Consider the following 17,288-nt stretch of genomic DNA (forward strand, 5'->3'; position numbering starts at 1 on the left):
CCAGATCTGGGGAAGGTTCGGGGGAGGTCCAGGAGAAGGGGTTGGCCCTTCATCCTGCGAGCCTCGGCCAGGCCCCAGACACTCTTGGGCAGGGGGGCACAGGCCAGGCTTTCGTTTGGAGACAGTCCCTGCCACTGTTGGGACGGGTTTCTAGGCAGGGTCTGGAAGAGCAGGCTCGAGGTGACAATGGTTTGGGCCAGGGGTGGCAGCGGAGGTGGAGAAGAGCAGTCTGGATATTGTTATACATATTAGAATTTAGGGATCGTGGGACTGGTCCAGAACTACATAGTATGAACATCAAAGCGTCTTCAAATCAGGGAACCCTGGAAACCAAATGTTGACCTCGAGACCTCAGGGTTTGGTGTCTTAGAGCCTTGGGCTTGCAGTCTGAGTTTCCCGGGGCCTGGCTGGAGAGGCGCAGGGCAGGGTGCGGGGGCTCGGGGCGGGGGGCGAGCCAGCTGGGTATCCCCGACAAACCGAGGCCCTGGCCCTGGGGTTCTGGCTCCTCAGTCAGCGTGTACGCCCTGGTCTTGGTGGGGCCCAGAGGAGAATATCAAAGGTTCAGTGTTTTCTGGAAGCCAAAAGGTCATTGCTAAGCAAGACCAATGGCTGGAGGTCTCGGAAAATCCAGAGCTGAAAACCCAGGACGGCCGGGGATCACGTGGGCAGGTGGAGGGCTGCCTTAAAACATCAGGGCCATGGGGGGCGCTGCAGGATTTTCCCCAAGCCCTTGCTTTGTCTCAAGAGTGTGGACAGTCCAGTCTCAAGACTCCCTGTTTGGCACTGTCCTGCTTGATATTGGGAAGTGGGCACCTTGCTAATTGGCCCTTCTGAGAGGAGGGAGGTCTGGGACCTCAACTTCCTGAGCCAGAGCCTGGATTTCCTCAGGGACACCAGCCCCTCCTCCCAGCACCTGCCAGAACAGTCTGGGAGAACCGCCCCCATCCCCGCCTGTTTGCCCTCTTCCCTCACCTGGCCTCTGCCCAGCCAGCCCAGCCCAACAGATTGCCCTCCCCACTAGGCTGCTCCAAGGTGATGCCAGCTCACTCCCACAGGCCCTCCCTCTGCTCCCACCCAAAACCCTCATCCACGTGGCCCCTGGGTCGCCAGGCTGTGCCCCCTCAGTGGGATGGGCAGAGGGGGACAGGAACATCAACCTACTGCGTCTTCCTATAGCTCACCCGTCACCGTTCCCCCTAACACGCACTGATGTTCAAACATTGGGTGACGCATCGAATGTTCCACTAACCTTCTCTCAGCCCCCCAACTCACTTATTCATTCATTCATTCATCCATTCGTTCAGTGCCCCATCCTTCTGTGCAGGCCTCATGCTGGGCCCTGGGGCTCCAGGTGGGAGCCAGATGCCCCGTCTGTCATCCCCCCGAGGGCAGGTCCCATGACAGGGGAGCAGCTAACTCTGGAGAGAACATCAGGGGAGGCTTCCCAAGGGAGTGCTTGTTCCCCGGGCAGGTTGGGGTGAGGGCTGCCGAGGCAGAATCCAAGCGTGCAGAGAAGAGGAGGGCAGGGCCGCCGGGCCAGGCTGCGGAGGGGAGACTGTGAGCCTCTGTAACCAGGTAGGGGGCTGCTGGCCGCTGGCGGGGCCCAGTGGGAGCACAGTAGAGAAGGAGGGGGGTCTTGGAGGGGTGGGAGGTGGAGAGGGGGCAGAGGCTCATCAGAATGAAGGCTGAGGGACCGTGCGAGCCCACTGGCCCCTCACTACAGCTGAGGCTAGAGCCTGGAATGGGGCCTCCCCCACTCTGACCCCCAGGCAGCCCGCTACACCAGCCTGGGCCTCAAGCAAACAACGCCTCGCGCCTCTTGTCTAGTTGCTATGACAGCCCCTTAGCCGACAGGCCCAGATGGGGTAAGGGATGGGATTAGGGGGTTCCAGGAGGCCTGAGGCACTCCCAAGGAGGCAAGCCCCATCTGCACATTCAGTCGTAGTGAATGATGCTGGAGAGGTACCTGCTAGCAGCCCAGTTTGCAGATGGGGAGCCTGAGGCTCAGAGAGGTGCCTTGCCCTGCCCAGGGTCACAGAGCTGAGAGGGGCCTCCGTTCTCCTGTCAGAGGCTTTTAGCCAGAATCTTCCCCATCTTCCTGTAACCCCCAGGGGAGGGGGCGACGGAGAGCCCCAGCCTCTGTCCTGGACAGGCCCTCGCTGCACTTGAGGTCTGCTTCCTCTGAAGGCCGCAGGGCCAGCGTGCTGCACTGGCGGGGCCGTCTTTGGAGACACCTGGGGCTGGGCTCACGTCGGCCTCCTGCGTGGAGCTGTGACCTCCCCTGGAAAGTGGGAGATCTGGCCTCGGGTTGTTTTGACCATCACACGAGACCTTGCCAGAAAGTGCTTGGCCTGGTCGCCTGCACGAGGTGATGCCTAGCAGGTGCCGTGACCCCCAGAGGGTCCTACTGCTTCCGCTGGGGCGTGGGCTCCTCCTTAGGCTGCCTTGTTCCTGAAACACAGGCTTCGGAGCGCGTGCAGAGTTCCCAGTGCTGAGCGGTCTCTTGTTTTTAGCCGTCATTTTGGTGCACACGTAGAGCACCTCCTGTGTGCAGAGAGGTGAAGGCCCAGCCCGTGAGCAGCGGAGCCAGGGTCACACACACCCTAGTGGCCTCCCTTAGTGGGGCCCCCTCGGGTTCCCCGCCCTTCCCATCTTCCTGGCGCCCAAATCGCCAGCATACACAAACAGAATGGGTCCTTGGGGCAGAGGTACCTCGGGGAGGCTGGCCAAGGGCAAGGAGGTGGCGGGCACACCCCCTGGGTGTCCTGTGTTCCCCAGAGCCCAGCCCCACCCGGGCCTCCACAGGAAAGCAGCTCTGGGTCTGCCCCTGCCCGACTTGCTGTGCCCGTTCCCCTCGCAAACGCTCCGAGAGTTGCCCACCCAGGGGGTCTCAACCTTGCTCTCTTTAACGCCCCCGCTGCTCTCCTGTTGTTCGGGGGTTTGTTCTGGGGTGAGGAGCATTCTGTGGGGGTGCTGCCATAGGACTTTTCAGCAGGTGTCAAGTCCAGCCTGTTCGGTCTGAGGAAGAGAGCTGGGAGCAGCGTGGTGAGAGGCTGGGCCTGAGACCAGAGTCTCTGCAATAGGACCAAGTCTCCTCCGCGGGGCTCGGGGAAATGGGGACAGATTGACCTTGACAACTGGCGGTGCCAGTTACACGGGACAGGGGTGTCCGGGCCTCACACTCAGGCCAGGCTCAGCGGGTGCTGGGGTCTGAGTCAGCAGCTCTGTTAAGATGTGGCCAGTGACCAGCACGGAAAGCCCTCTCTCTGCCGGGGGGCGGGGGGATGCTTCTTTCACCGCTTCCTTTCGTGCCCTCCTCCAATCAGGGTGGGGACACCTTCCTGGATGTCACCTCCTACTTCTGTTTCCAATTGCTGGGCTAGGTCTGGGGGGCTGGGGGGTGAGCAGCATGGGGGGCCCGGGGGCCGGAGCCCAAGAGGAACTTCGGAGTGAGAAGAGGTACCTCAGGGACAGGGTCTCTGACAACTCAGTCCGCCAGGTGGACCGGGAGCCCGGGGGGCAAGCCCAGGGGAGCAGGGCAAGGAGGGTGGGAGGGAGCTCATGGGGGTCGGGGGGAGCTCGCGAGGGAAGAAGCTCCCATCACTATAGGTGTGCAAGCCGAGGCCAACCGGCAGGGATGCTTGGGGGGGTCGCGCTGGGGGGCCTTCAGGGTGCAGCCACAACTCATGACACGCTGAGTGAAGAAACAGCTCAAACTCACCGGCAGGCATGGGGAAGGGCGAGCGGGAGGAACCAGGCTGGGAAGGGAGGCGGCCCAGGAACGCCCGCTTCCCGCCACCAGCCGCAGCACCTGGAGCCAGTTACCTTCCCAGCCTCGGTCTCCCTGTCGGTAAAGCAGGAGCAATAAACCTACTTTTTAAAGAGTTGTTTGGGCACTGACTGAGCCCCGGCGCCTTAGGGATGTTAATTCATTTCATCCTCATGATGTCCTTCCGAGTAGGGACGCCTCTGATCCTTATTGTAACAGACAGGGGGCCGAGGCCCCAGGGGTCCAGTAGCTCGCCCAGCCCAGAGTCACAGCCCCCTGCTCCCGGCCTCCCTGCCTCCCTGGCACCTCCCCGGGGATGAAAGGGCGTGGGAGCGTCACGGTCCCTGTTGTCTGGCCCGGCACCGCAGACACCAGTTCCCCTCCGTTCGGTGCACAAACGCCAGGCTCGCCAAGTCCTGGGGGGGGAGCGGTGTCTCCCGTCCTCCCACCCCCACGGCTGTGAGCCAGCCCCCGTTCCTGGGCTCAGCCGGGGGACCCGAGGCAGCCCGGGCAGCGTGGCCCAGCCCACTCTCTTTGCCTCCTCCTGCCGCTCGGCTCCGCAGACATCAACGAGTGCCTGGTCAACAACGGAGGCTGCGACCACTTCTGCCGCAACACCGTGGGCAGCTTCGAGTGCGGCTGCCGGAAGGGGTACAAGCTGCTGACCGACGAGCGGACGTGCCAAGGTGAGCCGCCCACGTCCTCGTGGGGTCCCGCCCCTCTCGGGCCACACAGGCTCCCGGGAGGGTAGGCAAGCCTGGGGTGGGCTTGTCCACTGGCTGGGCCGGGCCTGAGGGACCGGGGGTAGTTTCTGTGTCCCTAAGCCTGTGCGCTTGCCCTCCTGTCTTCCCGTCCTTTATGATTCTAGGGGCCCTGAGAAGCCATCCAGCCCCCCCTCTCCCTGATATAGATGGGAACTGAGGCCCAGGGAGGGGTCGGCCGTATCCAGGTGGCCCAGCAAGTAGATAGCAGAGCCCACTGCGCCCTCCAGAGGGGGCCTCCCTGGCCACCGTCAGTGGCTTCAGAGGCCAGGTGGATGCTGCCACCTGGTGGAAGCCGTAGCACATGGCAGGCGTGCCCCAGCAGCCCTTCCTTAGGGTCCCTGGGCACCTGCCAGGAGTTGGGGTGATGGGAAGAGAGACCTGGGCAGATGCCGAGCATCACAGCCCGGGACAAGTCCCGCAGACGTCCCGGATGCAGTGAGAGCCCAGAGGATGGGCAGTGGAGAGACGGGTCAGGGAAGGCTCTGCGGGAGGAGACACTGGTGAAGCGTTTGAAGGATGAATAGGCATCTTCCAGGGGGAGCCAGGGAGGTAAACCCAACCAGGAAGTGGCGCTGTTGGGCTGAGGGGGTTTGAGGAACCACAAGGAGCCCTGTGGAGCTAGATGAGGCCATTGAGAAGGAGCTGGCCTCAGGGAAACATGCAGAGGGAGGGGCCGGGGGGTGGGGGGCTGGCCGTCCCGTCATTTCGTCTCCACGAGGTCCCAGGAGCCACAGGCTGCACCGGGCCGCATCTGGCTTGCGGTTGCAGCATCTGCCTCGTAGCGCTGCTCAGAGGCTGGCCTGGGGCAGCACGAGGCCCTGAGGGCCCCGAGGAAGGCGAGAGCAGAGGCTGGTAAGGGAGGGTCCAGGGCCAGCCTGTCCTGGGGCTCAGCATGTGACCTGAGCCCATTGCTTCCCCTCCCTGGGCTCGGCCTCTGCCTCCCTGCTCGGGCGACCTGGCCCTGTCTTCCTCTCAGGGCACAGGGGCCCACTGGGAGTACGGCATCTGTCCAGGCTCCGATCAAGGCTCCTCTGCACTTTGACTTTGTTTCTCCGTCTGCCTTGCCGCGTTCTGTGGAGGGCTGAGGGAGGGCCCTTGACTTTGCATCCCCAGCTGCCCTGTGAGAGAGGCGGGCAGCAGCGGCCGCGGAGGAGGCGATGGCAGGTCTGCTCCGGGCTCTGGCTGAGTCTCCTCCGCCCTCTTCCTGACTCAGCTCTGCAAGGCCCTGGGACTCTGGCCCGCCCCTGCTCCAGCACAGCCCCTGGGTCCCCAGCTTCAGCAGGCACTCAGGGACCTTGGGATGGGGACCCCAGACACCTCCCCAGGCCCGCTGAGCTCCACACAATCCCTGAGGATCCAGTGCTGCCACCTCCCAGCCTTTGCCCGGAGTGCCCTTCCCCCACTCTCATTCCTTCATTCCAGGCTAGCCCCATCCTTCAGGGTCTAGCCCAGGTGCCACAGCACCAGGAGATCTTCCCAGATCCACCCCCTGGAGGAATCACATCTTCCTTTGAGCATCCACAGTGATTCCTTCCTCGTGCTAGTGTTATTACAAACACATATGTTATGAGTGCATCTGTAGTCATGTGAGCAAATGTACCCAAAGAATAAATTCCAACTACAGTGCCCATGGAGAGGCAGGTCAATGTCTGCCTTGCCCTCAGGACCCCCATCAACTGTCCCATGGGGGCCATCTTGCTCAGAACTTACGGCCAGGACAGATTTGTCTCCTGCAAACACGTGGTTCATTTCCTCCTTTCCAGTACCAAGCACTCTGTGGCCCTCCCTCGTTCCCTTTTTACCCTGGCTGCCAGGGTGGTCAGAATCAAAGTTCACATCCTATCAAGGCTACTTTGTTATTCCTCATGGGTAACATCTTCCCTACTCCCATCCCCCTTTCTGTCTGTGCTGTTTTCCCCATTTTCTCCAGAGACATCTTGGGGTGATGGGGGAACACACTTTGGTCGGCATTCAAGTGGTCTGTTTTCATGTCCCAGTTTAGCCCCTTCCTCAGGCAAGCCCGTCAGTTTCCTGCAGGTGTGGATTAAATACCTACCCTAATCACACTGGAATGGGAGATATCAAAATGGCAGAGATTCGTAATAATCCCTTCTACTCAAAATATTTCTACCCTGCCCACCTCCAGAAAAGATGTGAGGCAGCTTCTCACCCAGACACATGAGGCTGATGGAGACAAAATGGAAAATTGGGCAGCGACGCGAAGTCTGACGTTTGCTGTGTGTCGGCCGTGCGCGCGCTGAGCCTGGGGCCCCAGGACTGTCGGGCACAGGTGTCTGTTGAGCGGCTGAGTGAGGGGCAGGCCGTGCCGTCCACCACGCCCTGAGCCTCCTCCCACACTCTGTCTCCCTGTGGCCACACAGACGTCGACGAGTGCTCCTTCGAGCGGACCTGTGACCACATCTGCATCAACTCTCCGGGCAGCTTCCAGTGCCTGTGCCGCCGCGGCTACACACTCTATGGGACAACCCACTGCGGAGGTCTGCAGCTCGCCCGCCAGGGCCACCTCCCCCCAGAGGCACGCGCCCGGCCGCACGGCCACCTGCACTGCACCCCACACCCCGACCTTGACCTTGACTCTGACGGGCCTGGGAGGGACTGGTGGGCAGAGGGGCTCAGCCAAGGGTAAGGCAGGAGGGTGGGGGCTGTGGACACGGGCCTGGAAACAGCAGTTTCTGGGGAACCCCAGTCCGGAAGGGAGGATGGCTGCACAGAGGCTCCCACAGACAGTTCATTCCAGTGGAGGGGGTAACAACAGAGAAGGGCAGAGGGTGGGGACAATGGGGGGCTCCTAAAGGAGGAGTGTTTGGGTCACGATGGGGGAAGCGTGCCAGAAGGGTCAGCGTGTGCAAAAGCACTGAGGCAGAGGGAGCACAGAGGGACCGAGAGGCAGCCAGTGGGGCTAGAGTCCCATGAGGGAAGGGGCACACGGTGGGAGATGCAGACAGAGGGGACACAGGGCTTCGTGAGCCCCCGGGGACTTGTGGCTTTATTCCCAGTGCGATGAGAAGCCATTGGAGGGTTTATGCGGGGATGTGACGGGCTCAAGTTCATGTAACGAGATCCCTCCGGCTGCCACGTGTTTAGGAGAGTGGAACCCAGGGCATCAGTGTGGACACGGCTCCAGGCATGGGAGTGAGAGCTACTGGAGCCTGGGCAGGGTGGGGAGGGATGTGGAGAGAGGGAAGGTTCTAGATGCATTTAGGTGCCACGGATGGTGGGACATGGGGATGTACAGGCTTGGGGGGTGAAGCTGGCGGGGGTGTCAAGAATGGCCCTGAGGTCCCTGGTGTCTCTCCCTTTCCTTTGACCTGGTGGTGACCACACTTCCTCTGCTGGGCAGCTGTGGAGTTTAGGTGGGCTCAGGCACAGCCGGTGCTAGGGGCGTGGCTCGTGGGGTGAGCTGCAGATGCTTCTGGAGGGACTCCCAAAAACCTGGGCGCCAGCTTCTGCACACAGGTCTTTGGCCCAAAAGAAGGCGGGGCCTCAGGGGAGACTTCCTGCGCCCAGGTGCCTGTTGTGCAGGAGGGAAACTGGCTGGGAAGGGCACGTCCAAAGTCCCGCAGTGAGATACAGCCTCAGGACCCCGGGGCCGGTGCTGGTCATTCCGGCCCCACAAGACCTGACTGCAGTTTTATATTGTGCCATTTCTCTGCCCTCCCCCAAGTCGGGGCTCAGCTGCCCAAGTTCAGCAAACCACTGAGGTTCCTGGGGGAGGGTTGTGTGTTGGTGTGTGCGGGAGCCCTGTGTGTGTGCAAGCTCGTGTGTGTGTCGTGTGCGACCACATGTCTGCGTCCAGTGACAGTATCAGGCTGGGGTCAGGGTCAGGGGATTCTCGGCCCTCCTGTCCTGGGTGGGTCCTGCCCTGCCAGCCCCAAGGGTGTGGCCTCGGCTGGACCGTCCAGCCCCCCCTCCTGCCCTTACGCCTACCTGTGCTTCCAGATGTGGACGAGTGCAGCATGAACAACGGGAGCTGCGACCAGGGCTGTGTCAACACCAAGGGCAGCTACGAATGCGTCTGCCCCCCAGGGAGGCGCCTCCACTGGAACCGGAAGGACTGCGTGGGTGAGTGCCCTGGGGCAAGCCATCGCGAGGACCCCTGAGAAGGGCCTGGGTGCCAGCCCCTCCCCTGGCGCCTGATGGCTGGGGCTCCTGGGCCCGTGCTCTCTGCTGCTGGGGTACGGCTGATGGGAGTGAGGGCCGACAGAAGAAGAGGGGATGCAGCGGGGAGGGCACACTTGGTGTCAGACAGAGGCACAGAAACAGACTTGGGGGGCCACGGGGAGCACGGAGGTGGAGACCTGGGCGTCAGCGTGTGCAGCCGGAGCTGTGGGCTCAGGAGGAGCTGACACTTAGAGGGAGCAGAGCGCGGAGGCCTCAGTAGCCCTGGCTCCCCTTGTCCTGCCAAGGAAGCTGGTGGGAGGGGAGGGGTGGTTACACGGCGTGCAGCAGCAGCAGAGCCAGGACTGGGGAGCGCCTGGGTCTTTGTACACCCGCCACAGGCCCGGCGACGGGCGGGCCTCCTAGAGAGCTCAGGGCTCACGCGCCCTCTGCTGCTGAGCTCTGGGGCCTTGGGGCACCTCTCGGCTGAGTGCTGGACGGTCCACATTCACTGGTTCCATAAACATACTGACTACCTGCTGTGTGCCGGGCCTCTACTGGGTCCCAGGAACGGCTCTCAGGTCCTTGCCCCGCCGTGCTCCAGCATCCCCAGGGCCTCGAGAGTAAGCCTTCTAGATCTAAGAGCTCATCCCTCTCGGCTCAGAGCCCTCCAGGGAGTCCTCGTCGCGCAGAAGCGAAGCCTGGGTTCCTGGAATGGCCCAAAGGCTGCTACAGCCCGGCCTGCTTGCCCTCCACCCTCACCCCCACCCACCCCGTGCCAGCCTCCCTGGCCTCACAGGAGCGGCCCCCCGACCTCAACATAGCCACGCTCGGGCTCTCCTCTTAGCCTAGAGGACTCATCACTCCCTGCAGGGGCCTGCTTGGGGTGGGGGGCTTCCTGACCACACACCTGGCGCAGCAGCCGGCCCCCCTCGGCCCGCCCCCGCCTCTCGGCTCTCCCGTGCTCGTCTCCTCCCATCGCAGCCACTGGCTGCCGCGGGGTGTCGTCGGTCTGTCCTCGCTGAACACACACTCTGCACACCCGAGCAGGTATTCTTTGCCTGTCTTGTTCCCAGCACCTAGAACAGACCCGGCAGCCATAGACACTCAGTGAAGGATTTGCTGAATGAATGAATGAAAGTATCAGAGAATGGATACCATCACTTAGTAACCCGAGGTCAGACAGCTGAATTTATTGCTTACTTAAGTAAGAATTGCTGTGCTGCTCAGGCAGTCTTGTTGAGCAAAGCAAACCGCTGGTTTTGCCTGGAGTTTGGGGGAAGAGCTCGTGTGGAGTTGTGCTGGTTGAAGGCAGGTGATGTCAGTCTCAGCAGCATGCCTTTGCAGGGCGCTGAGGGAGACTGGGCTCGCACCAGCCTCAGAAACCTGATCGCTGAGTGAACCGGCCCAGAGCTGGCCGACTTTCCAAGCCCACGCCCTCCTCGATTGATTGGCTTTCCGAGGTGTGTCCACTGATTATTAGGGTCATGTGAGGTCTGGTATTTACCGATGACCAGAGCTATCGGGTACAGGCTTTCTCTAGGGATATGAGGACATGTTTGTTTGTTTGTTTTTTAATCCTCAGTCTCCTTTTTGGTCGTCCCTCCTCAGAGCTGCAGGAGAGGCCACCAGGGCTTGTCCAGTTCTTCACCACTGCCACCAAGCCAGCCTCTATGAAGGGCCATCGGTGGAGGTCTGATCATCAGGTCACAGTCAGTCGGGGAGGTCTTATCCCATTTTTGTCTCTGAGCCATTTGCTGGGGCTATGACTACGTGAAAGCAGTCGATATTCTAGACGGTAGATGTGGAATGATGAGACAGACAAGTGTGACTGCAGGTATTTCTAGAAGGTGCTGGAAGGCCCTCTAGAACTATGATTGAAGGGTTCCCAGGGCTGACCGGGAAAATCGGTCCCACCTGCTCCCTAACTCCACAGTATGCAGGTTGCTGTCTCATGTAACCTTGAAGTAGACTGTTCCACCTCACCTGTACCGTGAATCCAGGTTCAGGATGAAGTGCCGGCAGGGGCACAAACTCCCCTGGTTGCCCAGAAGATCCAAGATCGTACTATTATCTGTAACTACTTGCACTAGGGAGTCAGACTGCTTTGTCCTGCCCCCAACGCCATGCCCTAGGCTGTATTATTCGCTGTATCACCCTAAGTGAGGGACACATTTTTGATGACCACTAAAGCTGTCCAGTCCCTCTGGTTGGGGCCAAGAGCCTCTGCCGTCTGCTTCACCAGGTATTATTATGTCCCTCAGAAGGTGTTCTACTGTTAGATGCTTTGCAAGGAGGCATCGTTCACTGAGGGTACCGGGGAGTCATTCACTTGTTACAGTCTCAGAGACCCACAGGGCAGTTAGCTGAGGTCCTGGGGTGGCACCCATGAATCAGATGTCCATGTGAGACACGGGGTCAACCTCAGTGGAGCTGTAGGTGTATTGTCTGTGGGTGGTGTTGTGATGAACAGTCAGATACAATGCAAGACAACTGAACTGGTCTCTCCTGATGGGAGGGCTTTTTCATTTTTTATGTATTGCCTACAAAGAGGATCATAATTACGTTCATGTAACATACTTTATAACATTTTAAAATGTTGGCTTCCCTAGCAATAGCTTGGGAGAACCGATTTAAAGAATCAGGATGGTAGGGACTTCCCTGGTGGTGCAGTGGTTAAGAATCCACCTGCCAATGCAGGGGACATGGGTTCGAGCCCTGGTCCGGGAAGATCCCACATGCCGCGGAGCAACTAAACCTGTGTGCCACAACTACTGAACCTGTGCTCTAGAGCCCGTGAACCACAACTGCTGAGCCTGCGTGCCACAACTACTGAAGCCCACGCGCCTAAGAGCCCGTGCTCTGCAACAAGAGAAGCCACTGCAATGAGAAACCCGCGCACCGCAACAAAGAGTAGCCCCCGCTCGCCGCAACTAGAGAAAGCCCGCGCGCAGCAACAAAGACCCAACGCAGCCAAAAAATAAATAAATAAATTTATTAAAAAAAAAAAAAAAGAATCAGGATGGTGGTTATCACTAGTAAGGCCTAGATCTAGGTGAGTTATTTGTAAGGGAAACATGGTAGGGTAAATCAGAAGTGTACAACCTTAAATGCATAAGGTGGGAAAACGTGACCCGAAGAATGAAGAACAAAGGTATGCAAAAGAGCGTGTGGAAATCAGTGGTTACAGACATCTAAGAGAATTTATTCCAGTGGTATTAGGCACAAGCTCTCTATTCTGTGTAGCTGTCGGCCGGTTCTAAGAATCTTGGGTAACAGTCAATTTCTGTGAACTGTCTGCTTTTGGGGGTTCTCTGAAAAACCTCAGTTTAAGACCTCTAGGGCTTCCCTGGTGGCTCAGTGATTAAGAATCCACCCGCCAATGCAGGGAACGCGGGTTCGAGCCCTGGTCCGGGAAGATCCCACATGCCATGGAGCAGCTAAGCCCGTGCGCCACAACTACTGAGCCTGAGCCCTAGAGCCCGTGAGCCACAACTACTGAGCCCACATGCCACAACTACTGAGCCCACATGCCACAACTACTGAAGCCCGCGCCTAGAGCCCATGGTCCGCAACAAGAGAAGCCACCGCCATGAGAAGCCCACGCACCTAAACGAAGAGTAGCCCCGCCTCGCCGCAACTAGAGAAAGCCCGCGCATAGCAATGAAGACCCAACACAGCCTAAAATAAATAAATAAAATAAATAAATTTATTTTAAAAAAAATCTCTAAATGGTGACTTTACAGTAAGTTCTGAAAAATTCATTTTTATTTCTTAAGAAAAATTAGGAGTAATAAAGGCTGTGATATTTCTGAGTAATTCATGAATAACTCTCCCAGTAAAATGTGTCTGTATGTTACTAAGTAAATAAGTTGGAATATCCCAAATAAGGAACACAAAATCTAATAATATTTTAGCTCCTATGAGTGCTGTTATTTTTTTCAACAAGAGACTGCTTCCGTTCATCCAGAAAGTGTTACTAGAGCGTAATTGTAACCCATGAACTCCCTCTGGACGCGCTCTAAGTGTCCCTTAGGGCTTGATTCCAGTCCGCGTCCCATCTTTGCACTTTACCCAGGATTCTGAAGGTCACAGCCACACCGCAAACTGGCCATTTCCTTTGCCACCCTGGAAAAGCTTCTCACCAACGTTGTCTAACGTCACCGCCAGTCTGTCCCTACAAGTATGGGTTGTCTTAGGAAAGATGTTAGCAGACGTCTGGGTGAGGTGGTCTGGTGGTCCCAGGAGGCCGCTCTGGCTTCACCAGGTATCATCCTCGTGGCTCGTACAACTTGCTCCCCCCGCTCCTTTACAGAGTGGGAAGCCAAACATAGTGTGTGTGTGATGGAACCCTTGGGCCCCTCTGTCCTTGCCCCAGGACTTCGGCCAGAGCAGCCTATTTCACATGATGATCCGGAAACATTTCCACCAGCTTCCACCTCTTCTGCTGTGGGCCTCTGTGCTCCCGTTATGGGCAGGAAACCTCTCTGTTTTCAAAGCATTCTAAGGTTGACTGCTTCCGCTCATGGGCATACTTACCTTTTATGTTTAGCAATTTAACACGCTAGAGAGAGCCTTGGGTGCAGCCCTAGAGCCAACTGGAGCCCCTCCGGGATTGATTCCGGCCTGGAGGATTCTTGCCTGTCCAGCCTGGTACTATCTCTCTTCTTCTTTTTTTTTTTAAGTACTATTTTTTTTAAATTTATTTATTTTATTATTTTTGGCTGCGTTGGGTCTTCGTTGCTGCATGTGGTTTCTCTCTAGTTGCAGCGAGCAGGGGCTACTCTTTGTTGCGATGCGGAGCATGGGCTGTAGGCACACCGGCTTCAGAAGTTGTGGCTCGCAGGCTCTAGAGCGCAGGCTCAGTAGTTGTGGCGCACGGGCTTAGTTGCTCCGTGGCATGTGGGATCTTCCCGGACCAGGGCTCGAACCCGTGTCCCCTGCATTGACAGGCAGATTCTAAACCCCTGCGCCACCAGGGAAGTCTCCTATCTCTCTTCTTTTTGTTTTTTTTTTAATTTTTATTTATTTATTTATTTATTTTTAAAATTTTATGGCTGTGTTGGGTCTTTGTTTCTGTGCAAGGGCTTTCTCCAGTTGCGGCAAGTGGGGGCCACTCTTCATCGCGGTGCATGGGCCTCTCATTATCGCGGCCTCTCTTGTTGCGGAGCACAGGCTCCAGACGCGCAGGCTCAGTAATTGTGGCTCACGGACCCAGCTGCTCCGCGGCATGTGGGATCTTCCCAGACCAGGGCTCGAACCCGTGTCCCCTGCATTGGTAGGCAGATTCTCAACCACTGCGCCACCAGGGAAGCCCCTCTTCTTTTTGTTTTTTGCTCTTATTAACAGCTTTTTTGAGATATAATTCACATGCCACAAAATTCACCCATTTAGTGTACAACTCAGTGTGTTTTAGTATAATCACAGAGTTGTGCAACCACAATCCACTTTAGAGCATTTTCATTACTCCCCAAAGAAACCCCATGCAGTCACTCCCCATTTTCCCTCAAGCCCCCCAGTCCTAGGCAACCATAATCGACTTTTGTGTTTTATGAATTCGCCTATTCCGGACATTCATGGAAGTGGAATGCAATGTGTGGCCTTCTGTGACTGACATTTCGTTTAGCATAATGTTTTCAGGGTTCACCCACGTTGTAGCATGTGTCAGTGCTTCATTCCTCTTTATTGCTGAGTTACATGCCACTCTATGGTTATACTGCATTTTGTTTATCCACTCATCAGTCGATGGACATTTGGGTTGTTTCTAGTTTTTGGCTATTATGAATAACGCTGTTATGAATATTCATGTGCAAATTTCTGTATGAACGTATGTTTACAGTTTTCTTGGGTATATACCTAGGGGTGGAATCACTGGGTCATATGGTAACCCTGTGTTTAAATTTCGAGGAACTGCCAGACTGTTTTCCAAAACGGCTGCACGATTTTACGTTCCCTCCAGCAGTGTGTGAGGGCTCCAGTTTCTCCACATCCTCACCAGCACTTGTTATTATCTGACTTTTTGATTATAGTCATCTTACTGGGTGTAAAATGGTATCTCATTGTGGTTTTTATTTGTAATTCCCTGATGGCTAATAATATTGAGTATCTTTTCATGTGCTTATTGTACATTTGTATATCTTCTTTGAAGAAATGTCTATTCAGATCCTTTGCCCATTTTTTGACTGGGTTCTTTGTCTTTATTATTCAGGTGTAAGAATTCTTTATATGTTTTAGATACAAGTCCCTTATTAGATACAAGATTTGCAAAGATTTTTTTTTCTCACTCTGTGAGTTGTCTTTTCACTTTCTTGATGGTGTCTTTTGAATCACGAAAGTTTTTAATTTTCGTAAAGTTCAATTTATCTCTTTTTTCCTTTGGTTGCCTGTGTTTTTTATGTCACTTCTAAGAAACTGTTCATTGCCTAATCTAAGTTCCCAAAGATAACACCTGTTTTCTTCTAAGAGCTTTATATTTTTAGCTCTTACATTTAGGTCTTTGATCCATTTTGAATTAATTTTATATGTGTGAGATAGGGGTCCAACTTCATTCTTCTGCATGTGGCTCTTCAAGTGTCACAGCATCATTTGTTGAAAAAAAAACATTCTTTTTCCCCATAGAATTATCCTGACATCCTCTTGAAATCAGTTGGCCGTAAATGTATGGATTTGTCTCCGGACTCTCAGTTCTGTCCTGTTGATCTATTTGTTTGTCCTCATACCTATACACCACTGTAGCTTTATAGTGTTTTTGAATCATAAAATGTGAGTCCTCCTACTTTGTTTTTCATATTTCAAGATTGGTCTGGCTATTCTCGAACTTCCCTTGAATTTCCATATGGATTTTAGGATCTCTTCATTTTTTAAGATAAGTCCCATCAACAAAACAATATTAAGTTGGGATTTGGTGTGGAGCCTCCAACAGATCTGTTCTGGATATGAACACTTCTGAAGTACAGACACACAGAGATGAGTCTCTCCTTCAGGAAGGGGTAGGAGAGGGAATTCCCTGGCGGTCCAATGGTTAGGACTTGGCACTTTCATGACTGTGGCCTGGGTTCAATCCCTGGTCCGGGAACTAATATCCCAAAAGCCACGCGGTGCAGCCAAAAAAAAAAAAAAAAAGAGGAAGGGGTATGAGAGTTGCTCAATGGTAGTATGAGAAGGAGAAAGGAACCAGACACCATGATTAGTTCACTGACAAGCAGAAAAAGTACTGGGTGTTTTCAGGTCACAGGAGGGATCATACTGCATGTGGTACCCTCAGATTTAAACGTGGTTCTAGTACAAGATCTGAAGATGTTTCAACTACTTTATCCAAGGCTGTGATTGCTCTGAGGCAGGAAGGACAAGCCTTGGTCACGGTTGCTCCCCGTGTTGTTGAGTTTGTCCCCTGAGAGGCTGGCCTAACCTTTGCATGTTGATACCAAAAAAAAAAAAAAAAAAAAAGATTTCTGGCAGTCTGGGAAGACTGTCTGGACTCTTCCTGGGCTCTCCTCCAATCGTTCTGCTGATGTCGTGGAAACTTTGCCCCAGGGATTCTGTTTTTTGATCATACATAATAGAGGTATATTAAGGTTCCCATCGACTGTAATCTGAATCATGTATAGGAGAATTTTCTGAGACTTCTAACAATAACCCCGTAGGTGTATTTTAGCTGGCAGTTCCATTTGCAGAGGAGATCCCTCCCCACAATACGTGCAGGGCCTTTGACCTAGAGAAGGGAGGCTTGTCTTCTGATAATGATCCCAAAGGAGCAGTTACAGGCTGGAACTCGGGAAAGAACTGAGAGTTGTTAGAAAGTCCCACTACCTGAGTGGTTTTTTTTTCTTTTTTTTTTTAACATCTTTATTGGAGTATAATTACTTTACAATGGTGTGTTACTTTCTGCTTTATAACAAAGTGAATCAGCTATATATATACATATATCCCCATATCCCCTCCCTCCCACCCTCCCTATCCCACCCCTCTAGGTGGTCACAAAGCACCGAGCTGATCTCCCTGTGCTATGCGGCTGCTTCCCACTAGCTATCTGTTTTACATTTGGTAGTGTATATATGTCCATGCCACTCTCTCACTTTGTCCCAGCTTACCCTTCCCCCTCCCCATGTCCTCAAGTCCATTCTCTAGTAGGTCTGCGTCTTTATTCCCGTCCTGCCCCTAGGTTCATCATGACGATTTTTTTTTTTTAGATTCCATATATATGTGTTAGCATACGGTATTTGTTTTTCTCTTTCTGACTTACTTCACTCTGTATGACAGACTCTAGGTCCATCCACCTCACTACAAATAACTCAGTTTAGTTTCCTTTTATGGCTGAGTAATATTCCATTGTATATATGTGCCACATCTTCTTTATCCATTCATCTGTCAATGGACACTTAGGTTGCTTCCATGTCCTGGCTATTGTAAATAGAGCTGCAATGAACATTGTGGTACATGACTCTTTTTTTTTTTTTTTTTTTTTAATTTATTTATTTACGGCTGTGTTGGGTCTTCGTTTCTGTGTGAGGGCTTTCTCTAGTTGCGGCAAGCGGGGGCCACTCTTCATCGCGGTGCGCGGGCCTCTCACTATCGCGGCCTCTCTTGTTGTGGAGCACAGGCTCCAGACGCGCAGGCTCAGTAGTTGTGGCTCACGG

At 55.0% G+C, this 17,288-nt stretch overlaps 1 protein-coding gene across 2 annotated transcripts in view; it reads left to right on the forward strand.

Moving 5' to 3' along the window:
* The window catches only part of SCUBE1 (signal peptide, CUB domain and EGF like domain containing 1), a 134,008-nt gene that overhangs the window by 96,816 nt on the left and 19,904 nt on the right, over nt 1-17,288 (forward strand). For both annotated transcript variants that reach the window (XM_082420538.1, XM_082420539.1), the window contains 3 exons: nt 4,333-4,455; nt 6,915-7,031; nt 8,494-8,616. In XM_082420538.1, coding sequence (XP_082276664.1) covers nt 4,333-4,455; nt 6,915-7,031; nt 8,494-8,616 — 363 coding nt within the window. The remainder of the gene's footprint in view (nt 1-4,332; nt 4,456-6,914; nt 7,032-8,493; nt 8,617-17,288) is intronic.

Source organism: Balaenoptera physalus (assembly GCF_965194825.1).
Source record: "Balaenoptera physalus genome assembly, chromosome: 13".
NCBI lineage: Eukaryota > Metazoa > Chordata > Mammalia > Artiodactyla > Balaenopteridae > Balaenoptera > Balaenoptera physalus.